At 37.4% G+C, this 26569-nt stretch overlaps 3 protein-coding genes across 5 annotated transcripts; 2 read left to right on the plus strand and 1 right to left on the minus strand.

Annotated features, from left to right (window-relative positions):
- Window positions 1-782: 782 nt before the first annotated feature.
- On the plus strand, window positions 783-13060 carry LOC124438910 (AT-rich interactive domain-containing protein 2-like). Its single transcript, XM_046989103.1, has 21 exons — window positions 783-1533; window positions 1612-1705; window positions 1779-1876; window positions 2809-2936; window positions 3345-3472; window positions 3567-3618; window positions 3703-3767; window positions 4198-4356; window positions 4812-4888; window positions 4969-5147; window positions 5433-5551; window positions 5736-5826; window positions 7482-7580; window positions 7678-7792; window positions 8430-8561; window positions 8657-9469; window positions 9834-10730; window positions 10956-11094; window positions 11342-11533; window positions 11604-11695; window positions 12079-13060. Exons 1-21 carry the CDS (start codon window positions 1442-1444, stop codon window positions 12206-12208), a joined length of 3891 nt encoding a protein of 1296 aa, XP_046845059.1. The 5' UTR covers window positions 783-1441; the 3' UTR covers window positions 12209-13060.
- On the plus strand, window positions 12922-25502 carry LOC124439391 (glutamic acid-rich protein-like). Its single transcript, XM_046989615.1, is given in 6 exon segments — window positions 12922-12929; window positions 13191-13227; window positions 20244-20420; window positions 23038-23209; window positions 23389-24464; window positions 24467-25502. Coding segments are annotated over 6 exon segments (2337 nt in total). The 3' UTR covers window positions 25334-25502.
- On the minus strand, window positions 13907-19555 carry LOC124439568 (translation initiation factor IF-2-like). 3 transcript variants are annotated; one of them, XM_046989824.1, is made up of 8 exons: window positions 19219-19555; window positions 17285-18851; window positions 16081-16262; window positions 15480-15656; window positions 15270-15370; window positions 15128-15169; window positions 14406-14968; window positions 13907-14301 (listed from the first exon to the last, which is right to left on the minus strand). In XM_046989824.1, the coding sequence occupies exons 2-8, from the start codon at window positions 17601-17603 to the stop codon at window positions 14195-14197; spliced, it is 1491 nt and encodes a 496-aa protein (XP_046845780.1). In that variant the 5' UTR covers window positions 17604-18851; window positions 19219-19555; the 3' UTR covers window positions 13907-14194. The 3 variants fall into 3 exon arrangements, with proteins under 3 accessions (XP_046845780.1, XP_046845783.1, XP_046845782.1); XM_046989827.1 differs by having other exon boundaries at window positions 17372-18851; window positions 19219-19554; XM_046989826.1 differs by lacking the exon at window positions 15128-15169.
- Window positions 25503-26569: the final 1067 nt, after the last annotated feature.

The raw sequence follows: 26569 nt of genomic DNA on the forward strand, positions 1-26569 counted from the left end.
ATTCGCTAATTAACTGTTTCCTATTTCGTAGCCCTTGCAGCGTGTAAAAAACACTTCTTCGGCGCGGGAGTTTTGAATTCCGTGGAAAGATTGAGTTGTAGTCATTTGATCTTATCGCAAAGTTCTTTCATAACTTTGTTTAGTCTTCAAAAAATTCAAATTGAAAACAGTAGGATAGGTTTAGTTGACGCTTGCTCTTACTTATGTTAATGTATCATTTGTTTCAGTTTATTTTTATGTGTGATTTTGGTGAAAATGTTGAAAAAGCCACACAATAATGCGGACTGTTTCCTCACGAGTACTTTGGAACATTCGTCGTTGAATGCTGCAGCATTTAGGTTAAAAAGTGCGATTAAATATGTGTGTGATCTAACTGTGTTTAATATTCGATTTTTAATTTCAAACTATTGTGATGCAATTCTGTGTTTAAAACAAAAAATTCTTAGCAGGTCCGGGAGGAGAGAAATGATTATCTGTTATTTATCTACATTGCTAATGTAAACTTGAAGAATGAGAAGATTACTTTTAATCAGTGACTTTACGATACTAGTATTTACCGTTTGATAAATGCAGTATTTAGAACGTCAACTAATCAAAATTAATTATTTGTCTTTCAAAATTTATTGAAAATGAACAAACGAATCAAAGAAGACAAGTCTATATCATTCTTCTTCCGAAGATGTTTTTAGTGATGCTGATTAAGTCTTGAATTCTCCTTACGTTCTTACAACGCATTGAAACGAGGTCTCGTATTCTCGTGTTCAACTCTCTGTTTCGCATCACCAGAGTCGGAACGCTTTTGAAATCAATCGTGAGACTTGGAGCGCATTTTGTGGGTTAATTTCAACTATAAATCATTATCAAGTTAATCATTTTGCTGCCCGTGAACAAGTTTAATATTTCGTCGGAGAAAAACGTGGGAATCTGGCGCTGTTTCTTCACAACATGCGGTTCAGTTGAAACTAGTGTGGAGTTGGTTTGATTATCATTTCTACTTTATTATTGTCCACGAATTTTGAATATTTTGGTTACATTTTTCTCGCCACCGGAACCCATCCGTCCCCCCGCTCTTGGGATCAGAAGTCACACTGCTTATTCCTTGCACCTTAAGTTCGCTGTCATATTTATTTCGGTGTGATTAACAGACTTGTGTAGCTCTCGTTTATTGTCTTAATGTTGAGAAAACTGTCATAGTGTAAAGTACAAATTTTCGTTGCAAATTGGAGGAGTTTTTGAACAGCAGAGAAGCTCATCCGTGTTTTTGGTAATTCTACTTGAAGATGTAGTAATTCCAGTGTGGTTATGGTATACGATGGGTCTTGAGTCAAATATATTTGAGATACTATTGGCTAATATATGAGGGATCAAAATTTCAATCTCTCGCGCCTTTCATAAACATTTCATGAAATCAAATTGAATTCATCATCGGACGGATTTTCAAATGGCAGAGGGAACGAGAAAGAATCCCTTGGAGTACCAACGCGAGTACAACGAGTTCATGCATAAGCTGAAAAGATATTTAGCTTCAAAAGAGTGAGTTAATGTTGATCAGTAACTAAAATTCCATGCTTAAAAAATGATGTGATTTTTTCTGTTTACCAATTAACTTAGTATGCCAATGAAGAAATTACCTCAATTTGGTGGACAGGACATTGATTTGTATCTTTTGTATAAAACAGTGACAAATTTTGGTGGTTGTCTAAAGGTATTGTCTGTTTTCCTTTTGGTTTATATGGGCTTTTTTCATTTTTGTTTCTCTATTTAACATCACTTTGTAGGTGACTGACGATTGTAAATGGCATGAAGTTGCAAAGAACTTTAACCTTCCTCAAAGCTGCCTTAACTCGGCATTTGCATTAAGGCAGTTGTATGTTCGGTAAGTTGCAGCCAAATATATGCTTTTCTACTCTCGATTTCAACTTTTTTAAGAACTACTTTATATACACATTTAAGTCATCAAATATTTAAATGAGTATTCAAATATTTCATTTATTCAATATTGACCTTCAAACTTGCCTCTGATTGGTTGTCTAAATATATTAACCAATATGAACATTGTAGTGAACTATGTGATTGAAATCGTAGTCGATACTCAATAGTAAATTTCCAAATGAAAACTGAAATTGAAAGTTAATGTCTTCAAAATCATGTTTTGTTGCTTTTTTCAAGCAGTGAAGTAGTGTTACTCAAATATGGAACATTCCTCACGAAATAATAAGAAGCAATGTAATCACATTTGCTTTTTTCTTATTCATAGCAAACATAGACGTCAATCCTGCAATAATTCATATTCATATATTCAGTTATGCCAGGCTGATTTCTTTTGAAAGTGAAATTGTTTTGAAAAGAAATTAGCCAGGCATAGCAGAATATATGAATATGATCCCCCAATTAAGACAGGATTTTCGCCAATGATAGCAAATGTTATTCAAAAATGCTGGTATTCATTAGGTTTTGTTATCTCTCATTCATTTCTCAATTTGTCGAACATTTTTAGAGATATATAATTCTCTGGTTGCCATTGTAGATCTTTTTACAGAATTTACATGTTTTTTTTACAGACAACTTGAAAACATAATAGACTGTACTTTTTGCTTTCAAAAAAGATGTACAATTGGGGATGCTACTCCCCCAATCAATGAACAAACTAATTTCATTTGTGATAACATAAGTACTTACTGAGCTTTGAAACTGTCATTCAGGTCCATCATTATCGATAGCTTTGCTGTTATTGGACTTTGCTTCAACCTATTTACTGCATGACCAAAGACTTATAAATAAAATGATGATTACTTCTTTTGCTTTAAGTTATCTTCAAAGTTTCGAAAAGCTATATTTTCTGGGAGAGGATGGCGAAGATACTTCATTACCACGACCTAACTTATGGAGTCTTGCTAACAATGCATCACAAGTCATTCCTCAATTGTTTGACAGAGGTATGATGTTGAATCATATTTGGAAAAGAAGCTTGCTTTGGTTCAACTAGAGGTGTCAAAATCATTCACAGATTTTCATGTATTTGTGCTGGGGTGATGCTAAAAAGTTTAGGGGGGGTGAGCTGGTAAAGAAGTGATGTAGGACCAAGTAAGTTGGGTAGTGCAGCCATAAGATAGTAGTGTAGAAAGTTGTAATAAAATCCAGTGGAGGGGTGGGTTAAAATGTTTTCATAGACAGCTGAGCAATTCATTTCAGGTTAACACCCATTGCACCCCTCAGAAAATTCATTCTTGGTCAAAGTGAATTGACATCCATAACATCCATAATGAATTTGGTCGAATTGACTCGAATGCTGTGAAATTATTTTAGAGACTACCTACCATAGTTTTTCTTATCAATTTCTCTAGATCCTTTGAGAAACTTCGAACGGCTTGTGTTATCTTTACAATCTGGACTTCCCAACGAAGTGGATTTTGCAATGAATATTTGCATGTTGCTATCAAATGTGAATAATTCTGTGTTTAGCTTGGTAAAGGTAAGAACTGCCTTGGTTCAATTTGCCGTTGAAAAATATGACACAGATATTGTCAATTGTGGCATGTACATGCTTCTTATGTATTTTATTATAGGCGCCTTCTGTTATTGACATGATATTGGCTCATGTTGGTATTTTTGATGAAGGTACTACCATGTCGTAATGATAGCTTGAGTTGTTTGTCATTTTCCATGTAATTATGGATTTGATGTTTTTATATATTTCTACAGATCCTTGTGGATCAAGGGATCTCTATCTGCAATGGTACAAAAATTCAGGAAAGGATTTTCTCAAGGTAGATTTAAAAGATCGTTGATTCTGCTGCTTTCTTTGGCGTGCTCTGTTTGTCAACAGTAGTGAAGGGACACCTTGCACCCTGATACTTTTTAATTAATGATGTGCCTTTGTGGACCACAGAGACGAGGAAACATTAGAGCCGCTGCCCCCCACTTTTTCTATGAACCATTTTTTTGGGTAAAATTCCGTGTCCCACATATAAAGTATTTTTCAATTGATTTTAAGGGAACATGACATGGCCAAACATGTATGTTTATTTAAACACACCTCCCTGGCCACTAACAGCATGCAACACACACACCCCCCTGGCCACTAACAGCATGCAACACCCCCATCCCCCTGGCCACTAACAGCATGCACTGCCATATCTATAAAATTTGAACCATTAGATCAATTTTACAAGTTTTTTTAATTTTGTTATTTTTTAGTTTTGGCAACGTGTCTTAAATTGTGAAGAGATCAAACAACTTCTGCCTACATTCAAAGAGGAAACTGCTGTGGAAGATGAAGATAATGATGTGGACAGTTTGTTCAATCTCGAGCAGAGTGTAGCTCACAAAGACTTTGAACTACAGCGTGTGCTACAGGTAATATTTATGAACTTGCATGGTACATACCTATTACATGGATATGGTTGGATCTTGTTTTTCATGAGGAATTTGCGCATTGTGTACGGCAATTTATTGTAAATATGTATATATGTGAACTGTACATCCTGTGTCCCAAGTGCAGGAATCCCCATTATTGCACTTTGGTGATAGCCTGGAGGGCACATTGTTATACTCGTTGTATATAAATTTATACATATATAGGAAGTTTTTGTGTTTTGATTCTCCGTAATAACAGTGCTCGATGTGTGTAGGCAAAACGTAAATATACAGGTAGCAGAAAAAATTCACAAAAGTACAATATTGGGATGAAAATTTAGTTTTGTGAATTTTTTCGTCTACCTTACAAACTTTTTTTTCTTTTTTTATATAAATACATTTTGGTGATCTTCATCTCTTGATGTATTTTAGATATAATCAGTTTCTTGTTCTAGGTTTGCACCATCTTGCATAACTTTTCATTTGACAAAACCGATTCCTCTGTTCTGTCCTCACATCCAATGTGCATAAGGTAAAAATTTTGGTTTTACTCTGTTTTCAATATCTCGACGTTCTCTACGTTCTTAATCGTGTTTTTCTTTGCTTCACAAGGTTCTTGATGCTGTGCCTTCACAGCAAAATTGGTTCGCTGAAGAAACTGGCGACAGATACCATTGCGAACCTCGCTGATAAGATGATTTTAGAGCCGGTCGAATCTTTGAATTCGCAACTGTTGTTCTTCATGATCGACTCCTATCTCAACGGTTGTGATCGCTACAACAGGCTTTGTGGTTAGTTGCATTTGAAACGTCTGAACAATAATAGTGCTTGTTATAGCTACATTTTGTAAAAATTGATGTGGCATCCACAGGACGATGTTCGGTCGTTCAGGATGAGTCATAGGTACATATGGTATTTATGATATTAAAGAATCTGACAATGTATATGGTTATAGTCTTCGAGGTTATTTTTCTTTATTTTTGAATTTTCACACGTTAAGCTATCGCGATTACAATGGCTCCGCCGAGACGAGAGTATGATTAATGACATTTTGGTTTTGTTGTATTTACATTTAGCCATCAACGTTTTACGGAAATTATGCCTCAGGGAAGAGAACCACGAGTTTATATGCAACGCTTTGGACGTGCGAATCTACGAGGTTCTCGTGACTATTTTGCTTCTGGAAGACGTGCAGGTATATACTTCATGTTCCAGATTTCTTTTTCTTTCATGAATAGAATTTTTTGATTATGAGATTCAGAAAAATGTTTACACGGCCCGATGGCTGATTGTTCCCGTTTTGTCTTGCACTCCGGAAACTTTGCCTCCGAGAAATTTTGAATTTTTTGAAAAGTACGAAGGATTTTTTTTAAATTTAGCTATTAATAGCATCACTTGAAGCGCTTTACCAGTTAACTAATCTTGGTCAAGTTCCCTGTGATTATGTCGTAGCTGTGGAAAAGAGTATCGGTATGTGGAAATCATTTGTTTATAGTAGACTGTAGTGCTGATGCTATTAGGCCTTTCATTATCTTTACGACGCATTTGGTTATTAACTATTGCTGTTGTCAGTTGCAAATTATCGAGTAGGTTAGGTACGCTTAAGCCTACAGCCCGAGCTTCGGAGAGGCTCGTAGTATTTAAACATAATTAGTGTTTAGTTTTTGCTATTCCAGACTAGCTAAATGTTCTCAGCGGTCCAACTGTTTATGCTGTTGAAAACTGTACAAGCGATTGAATATTGAGGAAAAATAGCTTTCGTACTATCTACTGTTTAAATGCACAATGCCCAGAAATCATAATATAGTGGGTTTTCCCAGGTTACCCTGGTCATGTAAGTGGTTTTCGAAATTTTGTTTGAACTTTAAAATGAGCTTTTCCATGTTGTTTACACACTATGGGTTATAAACACAAGCCAGGAAATGCAAAGAAACGTTAGGAGCACAAACGTCGTCAGGAGACTAAACTTAGGGTTTGGATTAGTTCATAAATATTTCTTCAAGGCCCACAACTTTGTCTTAGCCTACAGGTCCCGTAACTAGTCATCCTCCACAGGCTGTTGTAGCCCTCTTCATTAAGGAATTTTTTCTGTGATATGGTTACCTTGTTTTTGTGTAGTGTTATTTCAGTTTGATGTTAAATTTCCCAGGGTGGAGGCGAGACTGGGAATATTTAAACGAAATTCAATGATGACTTGTTGGAATTACTACATTGCTGAAGAAATATGATATTGTTCTCTTACGATCAGGCTCTCGAATGTTTGTTTTTACACCACTTCTACATTCACATTGAAAAATAGTACACAGACAGACTAGGTGCCATGTCGTCTTTATTTCAAAGATATGTAAAGACATTTTTGTTGGTTCATGCAATAATGTGTCTTTGTGTCTTTTCATGTACGCTCCCAAAGGTTTGCCACTGTTTGTGTCTAAGACAGTTGAATCACGATGTGATGAAATACTTGGTGTAGCACACAACCAGTTTTTTTCTTTTACATCACTGTTGAGTTGTGGCATGTTTTGTTTCATGAATAGCGCTTTGCGCTTTAAACACGAGAAGTTAATTAGGATTGTTATTTTCACAACGATGTAAAAACCTATTATTGCATACTCCCGTTTCTTGCGTAAAGTAGCCATGAATTCAAGTTAGCACATACTTAAATAGATATGGGAATGTCTTTTTTGAAATGAAGACGAAGTATTACAAACCAAGTCTGTTTTTGAATTTGAATCTCAAGATCAAATTGCTCTTTGATGGTGGAAATTCCCATATTAATCCACCATGTTGCAAGTTCATTAAAGAGAGGATTTAGAAAGGATATTATGTAAAGTGGATACACCAAAAGGGCATTTCTAAGTGGCCTTAACGAGTGCCAGGCAACTTTTTCTCAATAAGCGAACAATTGTTCTGTGTACTTTCTCAAAAGTAAGATTTTGGTGTGGCGAATCGGTGTTTAAATTCTTTGATTGTCAAAACCGAGGTCAACACGAAAGTTGCTGCTTTTTCTGACAAAACTATTTATTATAAAATTAACATATTCAGCTTATAAAGTTATTTGGCCTACAAGATCAAAAGAGATAATGTTCTGAATAAACATCGTTAACATTGAATACTTTAAATATTAGAAATTCTTGTTGCTATACTCCACGTTTGCGTGGAGTCTTTCAATGCCGACATGTTGGCTGAGATGAAAGTGGTGGATAACTACCAAGGGACTGTAGTAGGTGCGTATGTATAAACATGCTCACTTGCAATGCGCTAATGAGAGTTTGATTATAGATCTAGCCTAATGTGACATGCGGTTGTTTTTATAATCTCTAGTTTCATCTACTGCGTCGGCAGGTAAACATTTGCAGCAAAAATCGCTTGCAAGCAGCAGCACAACAGAGGCGAGCCATGTTTCGGATGCTGAGGCCGAGGTTATCGCCCATCATTGGTGAGTACCATTTTCCTATGAATTTTAAAGAATAAAGGATGCATTTGGATTTTGTTGGATTGAAATACAAAAACCGAGAACACCCGTTTTGTGCATGTTTTGAAAGGTTGCCATAAACCTTTTTGAATGGAAGAGACGAACATGTCATGACTCTTACTTTGATCTTACCAAATATGATGATGTGTGGATCATTTATTACATCATCCTCTTGCTTAAGACCAATTTCCACATTAGAGGTAACGCGCACTGAAACTTATCAAAACAGTATGTGTCTTAACAATGTCAGCTATTGTTTATTTGTCTACTGACGTACGTAGCAGCTTTATAGTTGATATTGCATAAACTTTTATTTCAATATGCGAATCGCCCGGAAATGCTGAATATTGCATTTTCAAACTGCGCATGCACAATGATATCTTACGTTTCTGATACCGAAAATGGAAAAGGTGTTAAGTCTGGTCATCACTTAAAAAACACAAGGATAAGCATACGTGTTCTCACCAGCAATAACATTAGCATATAAGCACAAAGAGTTATGTTGATCTTATGCTTATGCTTATGTATATGTCCGTAAGTGTGGAGCAGGCTTTACTGTAATTCAGCGATCTGTGCTGTTACTTACGTTGTGATTTTATAGGCTTCGTAATCTTTATGATGTCGATTCCTCGAGCTCTGTACTTCAACGTGATCTTTATGCGGATTACATGACGTCTTGTGGTAAAACAGCGAAGAATACTCTCAATGTTTCCTCGTTCTTCAAAATTGTCAGGTAAGGAACGCTTCTTTGTTGGATGAGCGGCTCTTTTACACGTGATCGTGGCGTCTAAATCGGTATATATTTTTTCTTTTCTCTTGTCCGAAAAGGTCTCTGTTCCCAAACTTACAAATCGTTAAATTGTCTGGTGGAGGTCAAACTCTTTATGCTCTTGTGGGGATGAGACGTAAGCTGCCCCCTGGTCAATACTTCATGCAAGCGCCTGCAAGTCATCCTGCCCCCTTACCGCAGGCAAGTTTGCCACCTTCAACCCGTACTATGCAGAAAACTGCATCAGCCCCTATGGATCCTAGTCATTTTAGAACATTACCCACATCGCCAGCGGCTGCTAATATTCCCAATCGTCCACAGTCTCCTTTTCGTGGTCAAAGGCATGACGCAATACTCGCAGCCGGTGGACAGTCTGCTAGTTTACAATCGAATGTAAGACCCGTAAACTCTGCCTCTTTGCCTGTTGGTATGAGTGCTTCAGAGTACTTGGGAAGTTTAGCCGGTTCAAAACAAGGTGTTCAAAATAATGTTTCTACGATTTCTTGCTCCATTGTTTCAAACACGGCTTCACGTTTAGCTGCTCCTGCGTCGTTAAGTCATGAACCAATCAGCGTCAACTCGACTTCGAAAGGAAGCCCGGTGGGGGTGACTTCAATTCCTAGTTCCTTTCAATCAGGTGCTGTCTCTAATATTGCTAGCAAAACGAATGGCAATCACGCGAGCAACAACAGTAAAGCCCATGGATACACCATGAACGCATGCAGCAATAGCGTGAAAACACGTGTTCAAACTATTTCGAACGAAAATCGTAACATCATCGATAAAACAGCAACAGTGAATGGGACTGGGGATAAGTCGAAAACTTTAAACTCGTGTTCTCCATTGCAAACAAGCGCTCCCGTTGCAAATGGGTGAGATTTTTTTTTCTATTTATTTAATTACGAGTTCTTCTGTCTTTTCCAGTTTGGATATTTTCTAAGGATGGTTTTGACTGTGATGGATAACGATAGTTTCAGCATAATATCAAGAATTATTCAGACCGAGGTCAATGTTATATGCCGAAGCGAAGCTTCTGTGAAAAACCCTGACTGAGGTCGGAATGATTCTTGATATGCGCAAAACCGAATTCAACAATTATTAATCTTATGATACGTTACCAACAGATGGCAAAACATTGAGATTTATCTGTAGGCTCTTAGCCAATCACAATCCAAATTGCACCGTATAATAATTGTATAATAATCCTAGTTAACGGTGTTTTTTTTTGTTTTGCAGACCCACGGTCAACGGCGCTCTTTACGTTGGTGAAGAAGAATCAGCTGCAAAAGTTTTATCCGAATGCAGCGAAGTAGTTATTTCCGTTGTGGAGAATTCGCGAGCAACTACTAGACGACCGAGTGATGAGGTGTTTCCTGGTGGGTTGGTATCAACTAAGAAAAGACCACCATCCATACTGGGTGATGTCACAGCCAAGGATGGGGAACAAACTTTGCTCATTAATGGCCCATTTGTCGCGAGCGAAATGTTACGGAACGTTGCTAAGCGTCAGCGAAAACAATCGCAAACCACGTCACACTTAAATGGGTCTTCGGAGCAAAAAGGTCTGGGGGCTTGGGACGAAATTGTAAAAACGCAGGCGAAGCCTCCTTTGACTTTGCCAAAGCTGCCGATTGCAGTAAATGGGGTTCGACTGGACGTTTTATCTGAACCTATAAAGAACCATAATCCTGGAACAACTACCAGCAGAGAAGTTGGTAATATGTCACACAGCAATACCAATGCTGGTATTAACCACAACACTGAAATCGCTGGCAATGGTGGTAGCAATGCAAATGTATCTGTCAGTAACTTTGAGAGTACAAAAAGTCGAAGTGCTGCCGGTGACGTTGCGATGAGTGTTGGCAATAGTAGTTCGGTCAATGCTGTTTTAGCGGCAAGAAAAAATGCGGATGTAAGCGAATCTTCTGGAGTCGTAACCGAATCTTTGCCATCTGTGAATTCACGTGAACAAACTTTGATTAGTAATTCTGTAACTACGGTTGCGGATAGTGCTGTTCGTACTACGGTTGGAATCTCAACTCCACAAGATGAGAAACATGAGAGCAATTCCCGGGTGGAGAAATCACCCGCTGGGGTTTCAACATTTAGATGTTTGTGGGCTGGTTGTGATAGGTAAGAAATATGACAGAAGAGAAAACTTCTGGCGCTGTGTACACATTTAGATATCTGTGGGCTCTCTTGTGAATTGTCATAGTTAAGCCTGTTATGCTTTTCTAGCACCTTAGATATCATGGAAACGAAGACTGATCTCACTAATTTATCTTTTCATTGTTAAAAATTAGCATTAAAGTTAGGAATGTAATAATGTGGTCCGTGACAGTATTGTTCTTGTTCCAGTTCATTTTCAAACTCGAAGTTGTTATATAATCATTTGGTCAGCGTTCATGCACCAAAGGAACATATGTTTACTTCATGTCAGTGGGAAGGCTGTAATCATGTTCGGCGATCGAGATCGTCACTGCTCTTCCATTTAAGGGTAAGTAAGACTACTTTGGTGTTATAACAGATGAATCTAAAATTATTTAGTTCAATTGCTTTTCAAGTGTAGTGTTTAATTTTTGGCTTGTAATATCAACTCTTTGAACTATGTATACCGCATCTTCATTGCTGCAAGGCAATTTTCATTTTTACTTTCTTAATTACAATTTGAACATGCAGTAACCTCGCTATAATTACCTTATTGTATTTTCTATTCATTGGAATATCTTATTTCAATCTTTTAGCAACGTCATTTGTCTTGCACACGAGCTAAAGACTTCAAACCCGTTAAGACTACTCCACCTGCCAGTTCCACTAATCAACCCAGTGGATCACAGCCTACACCACCTGCTCCTGCACCTCAAGGGCGTCCAATGTACCATCCACATCCCTCCGTTAACCCGTTGCTATTAAATCTAAAAGAGCAATTGTTACATGTTAGTATATGGATATTAATTCTCTGCAATGTCGATATTTTCACATCCCATTGTCATTTTTTATTGGTAGACGGAACAGGAATCGCCTTTGACCAAATCTGCTCGTCTAACATCGGCTCTTGTGCTACGAAACATAGCCAGATATTCGCAATCGGGGAGAAGGTAATAATTATCATGTTTAATTATTTGATTTCTCGTTCATTGTTTCGTAATACGTGACATGAATGCTAATGTGTAAGACAACCTTAAAGATGCTTGTAGATGTAGATCGTCTAGGTTAGTAAAGTCCTGAGAAGGATTGTTGTTGTTGATGTTGACTGACGTTTCGAAAAAATTAGTGGTAGTCATCTTAAGAGTTAAACGATTGTGCAAGCCGGAAATTGAAACAAAACTTTATAATTGTTTAAATCGAGAATTTGCACTCGAAAAGCAAGTTTAACTTACACGTGTTTTTCCAATATTTTTTGCCAAAAATAATAAACTTTTTTGTAAGTTGTGGTTTGACGACATGAATATATGAATTTCGTTGCTTTCCGAATATTTAGAAGATTAAAGCGTTTCGAGTCGTCATTCGCTGAGATAATCTGCTCAAAAGTCGAGTCAAGTGGTGTAATCGCCGTTTGTCTTCACGAATTAACACGATTGCGCAAGGAAGACACGCTTCCAAAGAGATGACCGTCAGAAACGGGGCTAAAGGGATTTCGGGACCTATATTATTTATTATGTATTATATGAAATATTCAAAACCGTCTATTATAAAAAATTATGAACAACTTACATCTTTTGTTCTGGATGATCTATAATTGCAGCAAATGTTGGTGATCAAGGCGAGCCCTTCTCCTCAATTTCCGATTGATGGGTTTTATAGTATGTGTGAAGCATTTGTGTTTCATGTCACTGTCCAGTTTTAACCACACAAAAAGGATCAATCAAATTTTGAAAATTTTGCTGAAATCATTCAATTCGATATAAAAGTGGAGAATAATCATTAGGCTGAGATTACAATCAAACTCGTCAATCTGTTTTTTTTGCTTCTTGTAGCCAGTTGAAACGCAATCAGAGAAGTGTAAATTTATAAAATGAGATAGTTGATTTATGACTGCAGAGAGGCTCTAAGTCCTGACGTAAATTTATGTTACACCGAACTGAAAAGTCTGAAAGTAACGGCAACTCTCTCGTTTACGCCCAATGCCATTTTCCACACAACGTATATGGTTTGTCTATACAGGTTTTGCTTTCCATAACAATATACCCTCCCTCCCTCCTTTCTCGCCAACACCACCTTCGTTTGTCGCTTGTGTATAAATTATCTCGAATGATAGACCAACGTTGGCTATAAATTGCTCGATTTGTATTGATTTAGGTGAAAGTGTTGTCGATATACCGTAATGTACCTGTACATATATATTTATTTCGAAGAAATTTCTCGCTGTTTCTTTGTATCGTAAACTGTCGTTATAATCTTTTAAATGTTCACGTTTTACTGTTGAAGTATATTTACACGACTGTTGTGTTTTTACTCGGTCATTTTTAGATATTTTCAATGTACCTGCTTCCTTGCTAAATGTGAGAGATATTTATTGCAAGAGTACTTTACTCTAGCTTTTACAATTTGACTTTTTTATGATTGTTTTTTTTTTGCATTCGTACTTAACAGTTTTGTTAGACTCGTGATTTGGTTTTGTACATGTGAGGTGCACGTGCGTCTTTCCGGTGGAAAGTGGCGGAGGGATGGGGCTCATATGATTGTGTTAAACTATTTGGTTTTAGTCACACGTTTTCAAAGTAGTGTCCAATGGGGTTAAAGTTTGATGTAGTCGAGGTCAGCGGTCAACCAACATCAAAGTAAGCATGACATCCGTTACTGGTCGACCCGTTTCATTACCTATTTGAAATAACATACCAAATATCAACTCACGTGTGCACCGGCAGCACAGCAATGACGCACACGCGTTATGACGCACGGCCTTGATGAAAACGCTAAAATAAATATGCAACCTTGGTAAGCTACCTACTGAACTTGCGGCCGTGGTGGAAGGATTGGAACTAGTTGGGCCGTGCATGGAAGGATTGGAACTAGTTGGATTGAAGGCTTTCAACTTTGGCGGGAACTAAAACTAGCCTTCCCACAAGAGTGATAAACATGATGGCGGAGTTTCACTTTCGAAAGACTCGTTAAACTGTTACGTTTGGTCTAACAATAACGTCAACAGTTAAAACATTCTGGGTTGTTTTGCTCCAACGTATAATGTAGAACATTTCGTTACCTGCTGAAGCAGTTTGCCGAGGTAGGAATGTAGAAAATTGAAGAAGTGAACCATTTGCTAATTGCTCAAGACAGTTATCGAAGGATTTCAAAACGAAGACACGATATAAATTTTGTATGTGAAATACTTTTGTTTCTGAATTATTCGTAGATGAAGTGCTTAAATGTTAAGAAAATATTTCTAATATTCATATCATAATGTCTTGTCAGCTTTTCAACTAGCGAAGTAGACGGTAAGTTTTTAATGAAACTACAATCGTACACAGTAATCACTGCCTATTAATACTAGCTGTACATATCAACACAATCAAATTCTTCTAAATCTTGCTGAGGTATGTTAAACGCAGAATTTTGTTGTGTTTTCTTTAACTTTAGTTTTGTGAGGCCTTCCTAAATCATTGTTTGGTTTTCTTTGTTGACTGTGGTTTCACTTTGTGCGCTTTCTTTGTGGTCTCTGTCTTCCTTGGGACTCCCGACTTTTTCTGTACCCCACTCAATCCTCCTGTAATGAAGGAAATACTCCAAGCTTGGTAGTTTGAAAGTCTTCAAGTATGACGCATAAAATTGTAGGTGTTAGTAGCTACACAGTTTTTATATGATTTTTACCTCCCATTGATGTTGTGCCAGGCAATGCAGCACTTATTGCCGCATCTCCACCTAGTCCCCCTCCAAACCTGGATAATCCACCTTGATTCATCATTTCTCCTCCACCTCCCAATGCAGCAGTTAAACCACCTTGGGCTCCTCCTATTGCTCCTCCAGCACTTCCTGTGTTACCCATTAATGCTCCCATGCCACCTCCTAAACCACCTGCATTAACTCCACCAATAGGGAGCCCAGACGGCATTCCACTTGCTAACCCAGGGCTTCCTCCACCAAGAAGTTGTTCTAGTTGACCTGAACCACTTCCCATACTTCCTAATCCTCCCATACCTCCTAATCCTCCCATACCTCCTAATCCTTCCATACCTCCTAATGCTCCCATTCCTCCTAATCCTCCCATCATTCCCATCATGCCTCCACCTAAACCACCGCCACCACCAAGGCCTGCCATACCACCTAGAATTCCCCTGGGTACCAGTATTGGCAAAGCTGGTAGGTTAGACCTACTCCATAAGAACGGAGTTTGAGCCATGCCAGAGGGAACTGCGGCTGATGGCCATCTAAATCTGTAAAAAAGACGTTGGTTAATACTCTACATTTTAAGCTTTCGTAGGCAGTTTTGATCGATCAGATGCTATCGGTAATTCCATCACTGTTAATTGTCTTCTCCTATTTCAAGGCTTGCTATGCCAAAGCCTTCTTAAACTTCTGTATTTTTCACGTACCCAGCACCAAAAGGAAATGGATCAGCAGGTGGCTCTGGATATCTAAAAAACAGTCGTGAAAACGGTTGCAAATGATACCTAAGGAATAGGCTAAGTTTTTATCTGCCATTCCCACCTTTCTTCATCAAACATTCAATTTTACCTTAAATTGGGTACTCCCAATGGCTCGGCTGACACTGGCGTGAATATTGGAGACACTTGTCTTTTTTGCATTTTCAAATCTTTTTCGTCTATGGATCTTCTCTGAAATGTATGAGATAGAAGTACAAAATCAGAGTTTTGTTTTATTCAAGAAACTGCTATTACACAAACAATGTATGACGATAAAGTGTTTTTGTCTTCGCTAATTTACCTTAAAGTATTTTGGTCTATTCACAGACGATCTCCTCGTGGTTTGGACATCTACCTTTACACGTGGGGAACCAACGTGGATATTTCGTGTTGGCGGGACATCCATCGGTGCGTACGCATAGGATATAGGTCGCGGCGGAGAACTGGCTGCAATTCTTGGATCTGTTACCAGTGGAACCTTTAAATTTGTGGAATTTGGCATGATGTCATGATAAGGTACGAGGGTAGTTGGTAGTTGAGTCTTTAACACTTAAAATGTCACGATTTCGATTTGACTTCTCGGTGTTTACTGATGTATTTTTAAAACAACGAGTCCTGATTCCCGTGTGTTTTTGTTGTTGTTTTTAAAAGCATTAAATGTACTTGTTACTGAAAAGCTCATTTAATATGTAAAAGAAATGTTGAACTATTGACCTTCCTGTTAAAATACCGACATGGGATAAATCGTGGACCCTGTTACAACTCGCGCTGAGTTTTAAAAAGAAAAATGAAACAAAAAAAAAGAAACTGTTGTCCTCCAATTTTCATAAAACTGCGCCTTGTGTCTTAAAAATTTCAGCAGCTAGTGTATAGAGTATATGGTATTAAGTTTTTCTACTTGCCGAAAGTGAACCTGCGACAGGTGATGAGTATGGTGCTCCATCAATAAGCGATGATGCTATAGGCATCGGGACTGTTTGCCGTTTGGCGTATTTTGTCTGGTCATTCTTCTTCTTTTTGAGGGATTTACTTTCCTCCGTGCTTTGGTCAGGTAAATTGCCGCTTGAGCTTTCATCTTTATTATCTATTTTATCGACGAGAAAGGATTCATTTTCAACGTGTATGACATTCATAATGTAATTCTGTTGTTATTCATGGCTTCAAGCACAGACAGTAATCAAGACTTTACATAGTGTAAGACTATACATATAGACTATACAAGTAATATATATATATAGACTATACACTATACATATCCCATGGATATGTGTAGTGTATAGTCTATATATATATATATATATATACAAAGTGTATAACAATGAAGTATATTATATATATATATATATAATATACTACACTTTGTATACAGTAAATGGTTTGAACCCTGGAGTATCGTTACATGTTTGTAAATGTCGATCGTCCAGGTTGGTATAGTCCTGAGAAGGACTGTTTTTGTTGTTGTTGACTGACGTTTCGACAACCCTAGCGGTAGTCATCTTCAGAGTCAAATGAGGAGTAAACGTCAGGTTAGCCGTATTTGTTATCTGGTTCTTACGTCATTGTATTGTGTGTACAGGAAATGTTTATTGTCATTGTGAATTAGTATGAAGTGAAATATTTTTATTTTTAGTTGTGATGTGTGATTTAGGTGTGATGTTTTTAGTTACAACTAAAACCACACATTATATATATACAAAGTGTATAACAATGTGCCCTCCCAGCTATCACCATAGTAAAATGGTGACTTCTGCACTTGGGACACAGGATGTACGGTTGTAGTGTATAGTCTTATATAAATGTATTGTCTAAAGTTACCTAATGTAATTTATCTGAAAACATGTGCGACCCACAAAAATTGACATTCTCTTTGGCCTTTTAACAAACGCCACACTCTGCAAACTTTGATACGGCAAAGTAATAAAAAATTCATGAAATACAATGTTCCGCACAGACTCTAACTCTGAGAATCGCCACAACATCTACCTTGACTTGTTCTCATAAAAGTTGCTCTCATCAAATAAGGTCAAAACAATCATTGTTTACAATGTTGTATAGTATTTTGAAAGTCAAACCAATGAATCAATTGTCAATTGAGAAATTCTATACCGTATTTGTGGCGCATCTCATCATTTTCTTTTTGTTTGCTGTCGTGTGCCTTTTGGCTGTTTTTCTCTTCTATATTATTTTGTATACCTTCCAAATTTGTCGTTTGAGAATCCTTTTCCTCGTTATTGCTGCTTTTGTCTGCCCTTACACTCGAGCGATAATGTCCTCCAAATCCTCCTTGGACTAAATTACTCCCAAGCATTGTTGATGAGTCTTGACCCAACCCTAAACCAACTCCAAAACCAGTGCCCCCTAACCCAAAGGGTACCCCACTGTATCCTCCTCCTAAACCGTAATCTCCAAAACCCGGGTAACCCATCCTTGTCCATCTCCGTGAATATTTCCACCTATTGTTGATCCAATCACTTGTCGTCTTTGTGAGTGTCCCGTGTCCTCATCACGAGTCTTCGTGTTCGCTTTATCACGTGTTACCTTAGAACGATATAATCCATTGCGGCCAAATCCTGCACTGTTGGGTAACGGAACACCTGTAGCCAGATTGTAACCGTATGAGTAGCTAGTTGGATATGGTGAAGGATAGAATTTTCCTGTGACGCCTGCATAAGTACTCGGGTGAAAACCTATGATTTGCTTACGATCGATTTTATCAGATGAATTTTTCTTCTTGCGTTTAGGAACTTTAGATCGGTAAAACCCAAATGGATAGCCAAGACCAGGGTAGCCATAGCCATAGCCCAGACCATAGCCATAGCCCAGACCATAACCCAACCCGTACCCTGGTATTCCTGCTCCATTGGCTAAACCATATGAAAGATAAGGAGCATCTAAGTATGATGGAAAACATCTCTTGCCGCTTTTCCTTTTCCTTTCCCTTTTGGTACTTTAGACTTACACAGCCCATAAGGGTAACCGTATGAACCAATGCCGTACCCGAACCCTGGGTAACCAATAAGTTGGCTAAACCCTGGAAAGAGTCCTACTCCAAGCCATGGCGAGACTCCTAATCCACCATAGCCAAAACCGTCTCCAAGCCAGCGTTTTGCTGTTTTTTTAGCAGACTTTTGCCCAGGCGCTGATGCATAGAATGGACGGTCGATGAATCCTGGGAAATAACTCGGGAATCCATGCTCCGGACTTCCATGCCCCGGGTATCCATAACCCGGGTATCCATACCCCGGGAATCCAAACCAGATGCCATATGGTCCTAGTCCTCTGTAGTGACCAAGACCGTAGTCACCACCATCATAACCGAAACAGCGCTTGGCCGAGCGGTTCTTGCCTTTAGGAACCATGCATCGTACAAAATAAGGTGGCATTCTCTGATGGACGTTAATCGGGAAATCATAAATGTAAGGCATCTTGCCACTCATCCATTCCTTACCGAGTCCGTATGGTAACAATTTTTTGGTCGTTCGTACTCTTCCTTTTTTTTTATCTTTATGTCCTTCAATTTTGGAACGCAGTCCTTCAGGCTGTACCGGCGTGACAGATCCAAGATATCCATTGTTACCAAAGTAACCTGGGTCTATTGTGGCTTGTGGTGAGCCAAGGTGAGGTCCAATATGGATTGCGTTGACCATTTGTTTTTTCGCAGCTTTGGCATTCACTTATTAGCGAAATCAAATATGAACGAATTAGTGTCGTATTGAGATTTGTGGTGAAACATACAGCTATCGATATAAATTACACCTCATATTATACACCTCACGCATGCTTAGTTATTTTAGCGCGCACTGTTGTGTTTCAAAGTTTGCTGTCAGGGTTTTTTTAGCAGATGTGCTTTCGTGAACATAGCTGTAAACTATCTACTCTATCATACCGTGGGAAAGTCAAATTTATATTTCGCGTGTATTTTACTGTGAAGACGCAATAGACACTGAATCTTAAGAACTACCCGTTCAAAATACTAACGCATGAAATGCGAAAAGACACATTATACATAACTTCTTGCTGACATTTCTAATCTTCCGTACCTTTGTTATTATAGTTTGTTTCTCTTTTTTGTTTTGGCAAACTATCATCTTTATCGAACAGTTTTTGAAACAATTTTCGAATAAATCGCGGCATCGGTTCACGCGTTTTCATATCTTCAAGCCCCATTGTATTGGCAGCGAGAAAAGTCAGAATCATGGCTGTGAACATTTGGGTCCTTTTCATCATTTTGGCGATTCACTATCGAAAGCGCAGTCGTTAGTTAATTGTAGTTTTTCGACAAGCGAAGTTTTATGGAATCATAGCTTACTTGGCGATGATCAATTTCTGACTTTTGATGCGTAAATCACCTGTAATTTTCCTTTCAAAAGTGCATTTGTGTTTATAGATCTTTAGATGATTCATTAAATATTAACAGCGACGAACGTTGAACTGTATCAATAACTGGACGGCTAACTTTCTGTTAGTAAATTTGTCTTCACTTGCGTTTTCGCTATATATATTAAGTCCTGTATGTTGTATCTAATATTGTTGTTATGAAGTTTTGGACATGCGTGAAAGGACTGGGATTTACCGATTTCTTTTACTGCTGGAATTTCGGCTTCGGTTGGAAATGATCGTTGATTGACATTTCTTTTAGACAGCTAATAAATAATTGAAAATATATCACGAACATTCACATAGCTAAAATGTTGATTGAATACAGAATTCACATGCCAGTCATCCTCTTGATTTGGAAAAAGCTGCGATTGCAATACGTTCGTTAACTTTTACACTCAAACTAGCAACATCGACTCCAATTTACATATCCAAAAACGTTCTGTTTTAAATGCCGGGCTACAGAGCAAGCTGCTGGAATACCGACTGAAGTTACTAAAAAACAAAATGTTAGCAAAATGGTTGAAGTTAGCGAATTGATTATTATCATGATAAGGTGGATGATGAGGATGAGAATGAAGGGGATGGTGATGATGAGAATATTGATGAAGAGGATTAAGATGAGGATAATGATGATCGGAACGAGGATGATAATGATGATGTTGATGATAACGAGGATGATGATGAGGACGATAGTGACGATGACGACGATAATGATGATGTTTATGATAACAAAGAGGATGATGATGAGGATAATAATGATGGTGAAGATGATGATGAGGATAATAATGATGGTGAAGATTATGATGAGGATAATAATGATAATAATGATGGTGAAGAAGATGAAGGGGATGATGGTGATTATTGATTTAATTATCTGCCTTAATTCGTCATTCCTCTGATCATGTTTTACTTACTTGGAAACAGTATATCTTGTTTGTGGGTAGTCATGTTTTTATACATTGGTATGATTTTAAATAAACTAGTTGTCTTGACAACAACTTTCTTGTTGCTTTTGTTTTGTTGCTCTTGCCTACGAAGATAACACACAAGTTTCAGTGTCAGTGTAAGAAAATAGTGACGACAAATTACTTCGCATCATTGTAGCGTGGAAAATAATTCTGTAATCTGATTAAGGAGAATTGCATTCTAATCCAAAATAACCAGATGATCTTGCGCTACGCTCCCAAAGCATGATGTTCAACGAAATATCCATACCAAGCAACATCGTAGTCCTATATTTCTTTCAATTACAGTTCAAAATTCAAAAGGGCAGCATATGCTGCTCATAGCTAGTCGAGTTTTCAATGTTTGTACAATTAGCGTACATAAAATACACACGGACCACCAATTCGGAAACGTAAAGAGTTAAATGTTGAAATTATTAAACTGTTAAATCTCATACATTCAAAATTTTTTTTGTATTCCTTTGTAAGGACTTTAACTCGTTTTCTATTTTTGCTGCAAGTGTAACGTGGTTACCACCACCCCCATGGACGCCAGAACCGGGTGGTTGTGAGGGCTGAAGCTCCCCACTTTTTGCAATAGCAAAACAAAAAAATGTTTAAACTGAGCTGAAGTTGTTGTTTTAAAGTGTGTTTTTTTAAGACACTATAGTAGAATTAGAGACTTAGCCCGCACACCTCATGTGTTGCTCCGCCGTCCCTGACCCCACCCGAAAAAAACTGCTGGTTCCACCTTCTGCGATAGAAAAATCCACAATTGTAACTGAACCGACTTTGTTCGTCCTCTATTCCAGGTGTCACACTCCCAGATCTTTCTAATGTGCGCCCTTCCCTAGAGTCAAGAAAAAATATCTGTTTTCATGCAGTCAATGAGAAATCGAGGCAATTAAAGTGAATATTATTTACTTAAGAAATAACAAATGTTTACTGTGTTTACACAGGCTTATGCAAACCGACGAGACCTTTGGGAGAACTGGAGAGCAGATCAGTGCAAGCCCGAGACCGAAGGTCGAGGGTTACACCTGCTCGAGAGTTCTCACAAACGTCTCCGAGGTTTTCATAAGCCAGTGCAAACACGAAAAACATCTTTTATTTCTTTCATAATAACACTAATGCGAAAAAAACAAATATTTTAATTTTTCCTCTGAAATGTATTCATGATCGATTTGCAAATTCTCTTTGACTGATTGATTGTTTTGATGGATTTGATTGGTTGAGCTCAGATGTGTTTTGCACAGGTAAATGCAACACGGCCTTAGACCAATCAGCGCACGCGTTTTATTGTTTTTATTTTATAAAGTCATTTAGTGAATAAATAAATCGTTTGTGATTTTCTGATGAATTTTTGCACAAATTTTCACTGACTTATTAATGACGAATTAGAAATACAAGCAAATCTCTTTTTTCTACACCTCACGCATGCTTAGTTATTTTAGCGCGCACTGTTGTGTTTCATAGTTTGCTGTCAGGGTTTTTTAGCAGATGTGCTTTCGTGAAAATAGCTGTAAACTATCTACTCTATCATACCGTGGGAAAGTCAAATTTATATTTCGCGTGTATTTTACTGTGAAGACGTAATAGACACTGAATCTTAAGAACTACCCGTTCAAAATACTAACGCATGAAATGCGAAAAGACACATTATACATAACTTCTTGCTGAAATACAAGCAAAGCCATTTTTCTACCCTGTTACACATATATTTTTCAAAGTATACGGTTTTTCACGTTGCTTCATTGCACATATTTTCAAACGAAGTCAAGCGAAAAGAAGTTGGGCCATTTTTACGGGTTGTAATGAAGTGCAATTTGATGCTAAATTTATATTATATTATGTTATCATTATTAGTATTACATTTTGATAATATTTCTCTAAGATGTATACGTAGAAAGCGCGTTAGAAGGCATATAGACCCTCAATAGTTTGGGTGATGTCTTGAAACTTGCACTATTTTTTGGCAATGTGTGAACTCTACCGAGCATTTATCGTGCGTGCCAGTTTTATACGATTTTCCTTCGCTTATGCCAAGGACTTTGCACAGCGTTTGTGTTCGAGTTTTTCATTGTTCGCAATATGACTTTTGGTCAAAGTACTGTAGAAAAAAATTTAAAAATCCTTTAATAAAAAGGTTTCTAAATTATGTGATATTTTTTAAACTTTCAATTCAATGACATTTCTCGAAAAATAGTTTCCAGGGCCACCATCTTCTCTATGTGTCATGCATCTGCGTTATTATACTTTGCAAAATTAGGCAAACTTCTACTAAAGGAACATTTGGCGGCCGTTATTCTACATTTTTGCTAAATCCTCAGGCTGACACTGTCTGCTTTGAACGTGTTTTTACGCTATTTAAACATGCCTTTGTTAACTGCAGTATTGATCAGCAGGTCAATTTTTCGCTTTAAATTTTTTCTTTTGTTTTCTATGACGACATGATCAAAGTTAGCGTGTAAAAGTGCGGGTACCCGTCGCTCGATATGTTAACTTTGAACAAACACATTTGACCTGTGTCGTTGAAAAGTCATTCTTACTATTCAAGCTTCGATACAGCCAAACTGCCTTTGTTCAGAAATGAATTTTTTGTACGTTTTATTCGCTTTGGTTTCGGCGGCTACTTTGTGTGAAGCACTGCCTTTGGGTTATGAAATCTTTCATGGTGACGATAAACTAGACGAAGAAATGGGCAAAGGTACGTGATCTTTTTGACTTCATATTGAGATTATGTTTAATGGCATCAATTATTTGTTGAAACATTTTTCTAGTTTCAGTATTCTCACTTTTTGCCATGTGTTGACCTGGCAAAATAATTGATGATGCTGACTGTTTTTGCCATGTGTTGACCTGCACATACAATTCTAAATTTTGTAGATTTTTACGAGATGCCCAACGCAATCCATAAAGAAAAGACTGCGACTGCTGAGGATAAAGCCAAAGAACAACCACAAAAAAATGTAAACAATAAAAACGTCCACAAAGAGGAAGCACAAGTGAGCAAAGAATCGGAGGAAAGCGATAAGGCCGCTGATGAGAAGACAGATAATAAAGAAGAGGAACAAGGTGCCGAGAAATCGAAGCTAGCTTCTGAAGAAGATAAACCTGAAAAGGAAGAAGAATCAAAAGAAAGTGAAAAGGATGCTGATAAAACTGATGATAAAGAAGTGGAAAAAGATGCCGAGAAATCAAAGAGATCTTCTGAAGATGATAAACCGGAAAAAGAAGAAGAATCAAAGGAAAATGACAAGGATGCTGATGAGAAGAAGGATGATAAAGAAGAGGAAAAAGATGCCAAGAAATCAAAGAGATCTTCTGAAGATGATAAATCTGAAAAGGAAGAAGAATCGAAGCAATGCGATAAGGAGGCTGATGAGAAGGATGACAAAGAAGAAAAAGATGCCAAGAAATCACAGAGAGCTTTTGAAGATGATAAACCTGAAAAGGAAGAAGAATCAAAGGAAAGTGATAAGGAGACTGATGAAAAGAATGATGATAATGAAGAAGAAAAAGATGCCAAGAAATCAAAGAGGTCTTCTGAAGATGATAAACCTGAAAAGGAAGAAGAATCAAAGGAAAGTGATAAAGAGACTGATGAGAAGAAGGATGATAAAGAAGAGGAAAAAGATGCCAAGAAATCAAAGAGATCTTCTGAAGATGATAAACCTGAAAAGGAAGAAGAATCAAAGGAAAATGACAAGGATGCTGATGAGAAGGATGATAAAGAAGAGGCAAACGATGTCAAGAAATCAAAGAAATATTCTGAAGATGATAAACCTGAAAAGGAAGAAGAATCAAAGGAAAATGATAAGGATGCTGATGAGAAGGATGATAAAGAAGAGGAAAAAGATGCCAAGAAATCAAAGAGATCTTCTGAAGATAAACCTGAAAAGGAAGAAGAATCAAAGGAAAGTGACAAGGATGCTGATGAGAAGGATGATAAAGAAGAGGAAAGAGATGCCAAAAATCAAAGAAATCTTCTGAAGATAAACCTGAAAAGGAAGAAGAATCAAAGGAAAGTGACAAGGATGCTGATGAGAAGGATAATAAAGAAGAGGAAAAAGATGCCAAGAAATCAAAGAGATCTTCTGAAGATAAACCTGAAAAGGAAGAAGAATCAAAGGAAAGTGACAAGGATGCTGATGAGAAGGATGATAAAGAAGAGGAAAACGATGTCAAGAAATCAAAGAAATCTTCTGATGATGATAAGCCTGAAAAGGAAGAAGAATCGAAAGAAAGTGATAAGGAGACTGATGAGAAGAAGGATGATAATGAAGAAGAAAAAGATGCCAAGAAATCAAAGAGATCTTCTGAAGATGATAAACCTGAAAAGGAAGAAGAATCAAAGGAAAATGACAAGGATGCTGATGAGAAGAAGGATGATAAAGAAGAGGAAAAAAATGCCAAGAAATCAAAGAGATCTTCTGAAGATGATAAACCTGAAAAAGAAGAAGAATCAAAGCAATGCGATAAGGAAGCTGATGAGGAAGATGATAAAGAAGAAAAAAAAGATTCTGAGAAATCAAAGAGATCTTCTGAAAATGGTGAATCCGAAGAGGAAAATGAGTCAAAGGAAAGTGATTCAAAAAGTCCCCAAAAAGATAGCGAGAAAGATGATGAAAATGATGCGGAAGAACAAGTAAAAGAAAAACATGAGAAGTTGAGCAAACACAGTGATGAAGAACAAGATGATGCCGAGGATGATGATGACGATCAAGCTGATGACGAGCATCATGATGACGATCAAGATGATGACGATCATCACGATGACGACCGTGATGATGAAGAGCATCACGATGACGATCAAGATGATGACGAGTAGTTAAAAACCTTTTTACATTGACATTGCTGTGAAAATTATATTCCTTTGAACAATACATCGGGATTTCTTATAATAAGTAAAAAACAATTTTAATGTTTACTTACATTCAATTCAAATTCTTGTAGATAAATCTAAATTAAAATTACAAATAAATTGTGTTACAAGGTGATCTCCATTTGTGATTATTATAAATTTGCAAAGCTTTTGCTTTTTCTAAGCATACAAGCTTTCACTTGTTCCTCGGCGCTATAGCAATCGAGAAATCGGGCATTTAATTTTTTCCCTCGATTAACAAACATGGCAGTGATCTAATCTTGTGATTTTTTTATTTCATTGCGTTCTGCGTCAACACTCAAGTACATTGTTCAAGTTGCTCTTTTCTGAAAAGGAAATCACTTTATTCTGTACGGGGTCATTGTTTGTGATTTATGCTATTTGGTTTGTCTTTGGCTACTTTAGTGATTTCCATCAACATGAATTCTTCTGTATGTTGCGTCTTGATGTATGGTTTAAATTTAATCATGCAATGGTGGCCTCCATTTCTTTTGTTCCAGTAAGAAAAATTATAACGTATTTCCCGAATTAGAATTCACCTATTCAAATTCGAAGGTTGTATTACTAGCAATACGACCTTGCATGTTCTCTGTACTTGTAGTATTACAAACAATCCCAAATTTTGAGCTTAGAATGATAAAAAACACCACAAAGTATTCTCAAAAACACAAAAAAATTTAATTTACATGATCATTTTCAGTGTGTGAAGCATTAATTAAAACATTTCGGCAATCATAGTATAACAAAGTGAAACCATGATAGCGAGGCTACTAGTCATGAAATGTACTCGAAATCCGAGAGAGGGTAGTTTGGGAAAGTCTCTCGACTTTCGAGTACACTTAATCCTTGGGTAACCTCACTCTCAAATGTCATGGTTTTACATGTAATAAAAATTATAAAGTCAGGCCTAACTACCTTCGTATAAAGTTTTCCTGGCATGGCTTATTTTTCATTACGTTATAGGGGCACTGATGACATTGGATTGACAGATAATACCTAATCTTAACCCTAACCCTAATCTAGACCTATTCAAGGTTACAGCTAGAAAAGGTTTAGCTAAAATCAGTGCGAACCTTTGTGAAACACTCCCATTGACTTTTTTCTACTGCTGTTAGATATTTTTTGTCGAGAGTTTTTCTATCCTTTGTACATGGGGGCACGTGTTGTTTTTTTGTGGGGGTG

This window comes from Xenia sp. Carnegie-2017, unplaced genomic scaffold (genome assembly GCF_021976095.1).
Source record: "Xenia sp. Carnegie-2017 unplaced genomic scaffold, XeniaSp_v1 HiC_scaffold_19, whole genome shotgun sequence".
In the NCBI taxonomy this organism is placed as follows: Eukaryota; Metazoa; Cnidaria; class Anthozoa; order Malacalcyonacea; family Xeniidae; genus Xenia; species Xenia sp. Carnegie-2017.

Bases quoted from the DNA above. Each gene is read 5' to 3' on its own strand.
- LOC124438910 (XM_046989103.1), top strand. From the start codon at position 1,442: ATGGCAGAGGGAACGAGAAAGAATCCCTTGGAGTACCAACGCGAGTAC. The intron at 2,937-3,344 runs GTATGATGTTGA...CAATTTCTCTAG, and splicing joins TCCTCAATTGTTTGACAGAG to ATCCTTTGAGAAACTTCGAA. The intron at 5,827-7,481 runs GTATGTGGAAAT...TTTAAATATTAG, and splicing joins AGCTGTGGAAAAGAGTATCG to AAATTCTTGTTGCTATACTC.
- LOC124439568 (XM_046989824.1), bottom strand. From the start codon at position 17,603: ATGGGTTACCCGGGTTTTGGAGATTACGGTTTAGGAGGAGGATACAGT. The intron at 16,263-17,284 runs GTATAGAATTTC...TCGATAAAATAG, and splicing joins TGAGATGCGCCACAAATACG to ATAATAAAGATGAAAGCTCA. The intron at 14,302-14,405 runs GTAAAAATCATA...CCTTCATTACAG, and splicing joins TGGCACAACATCAATGGGAG to GAGGATTGAGTGGGGTACAG.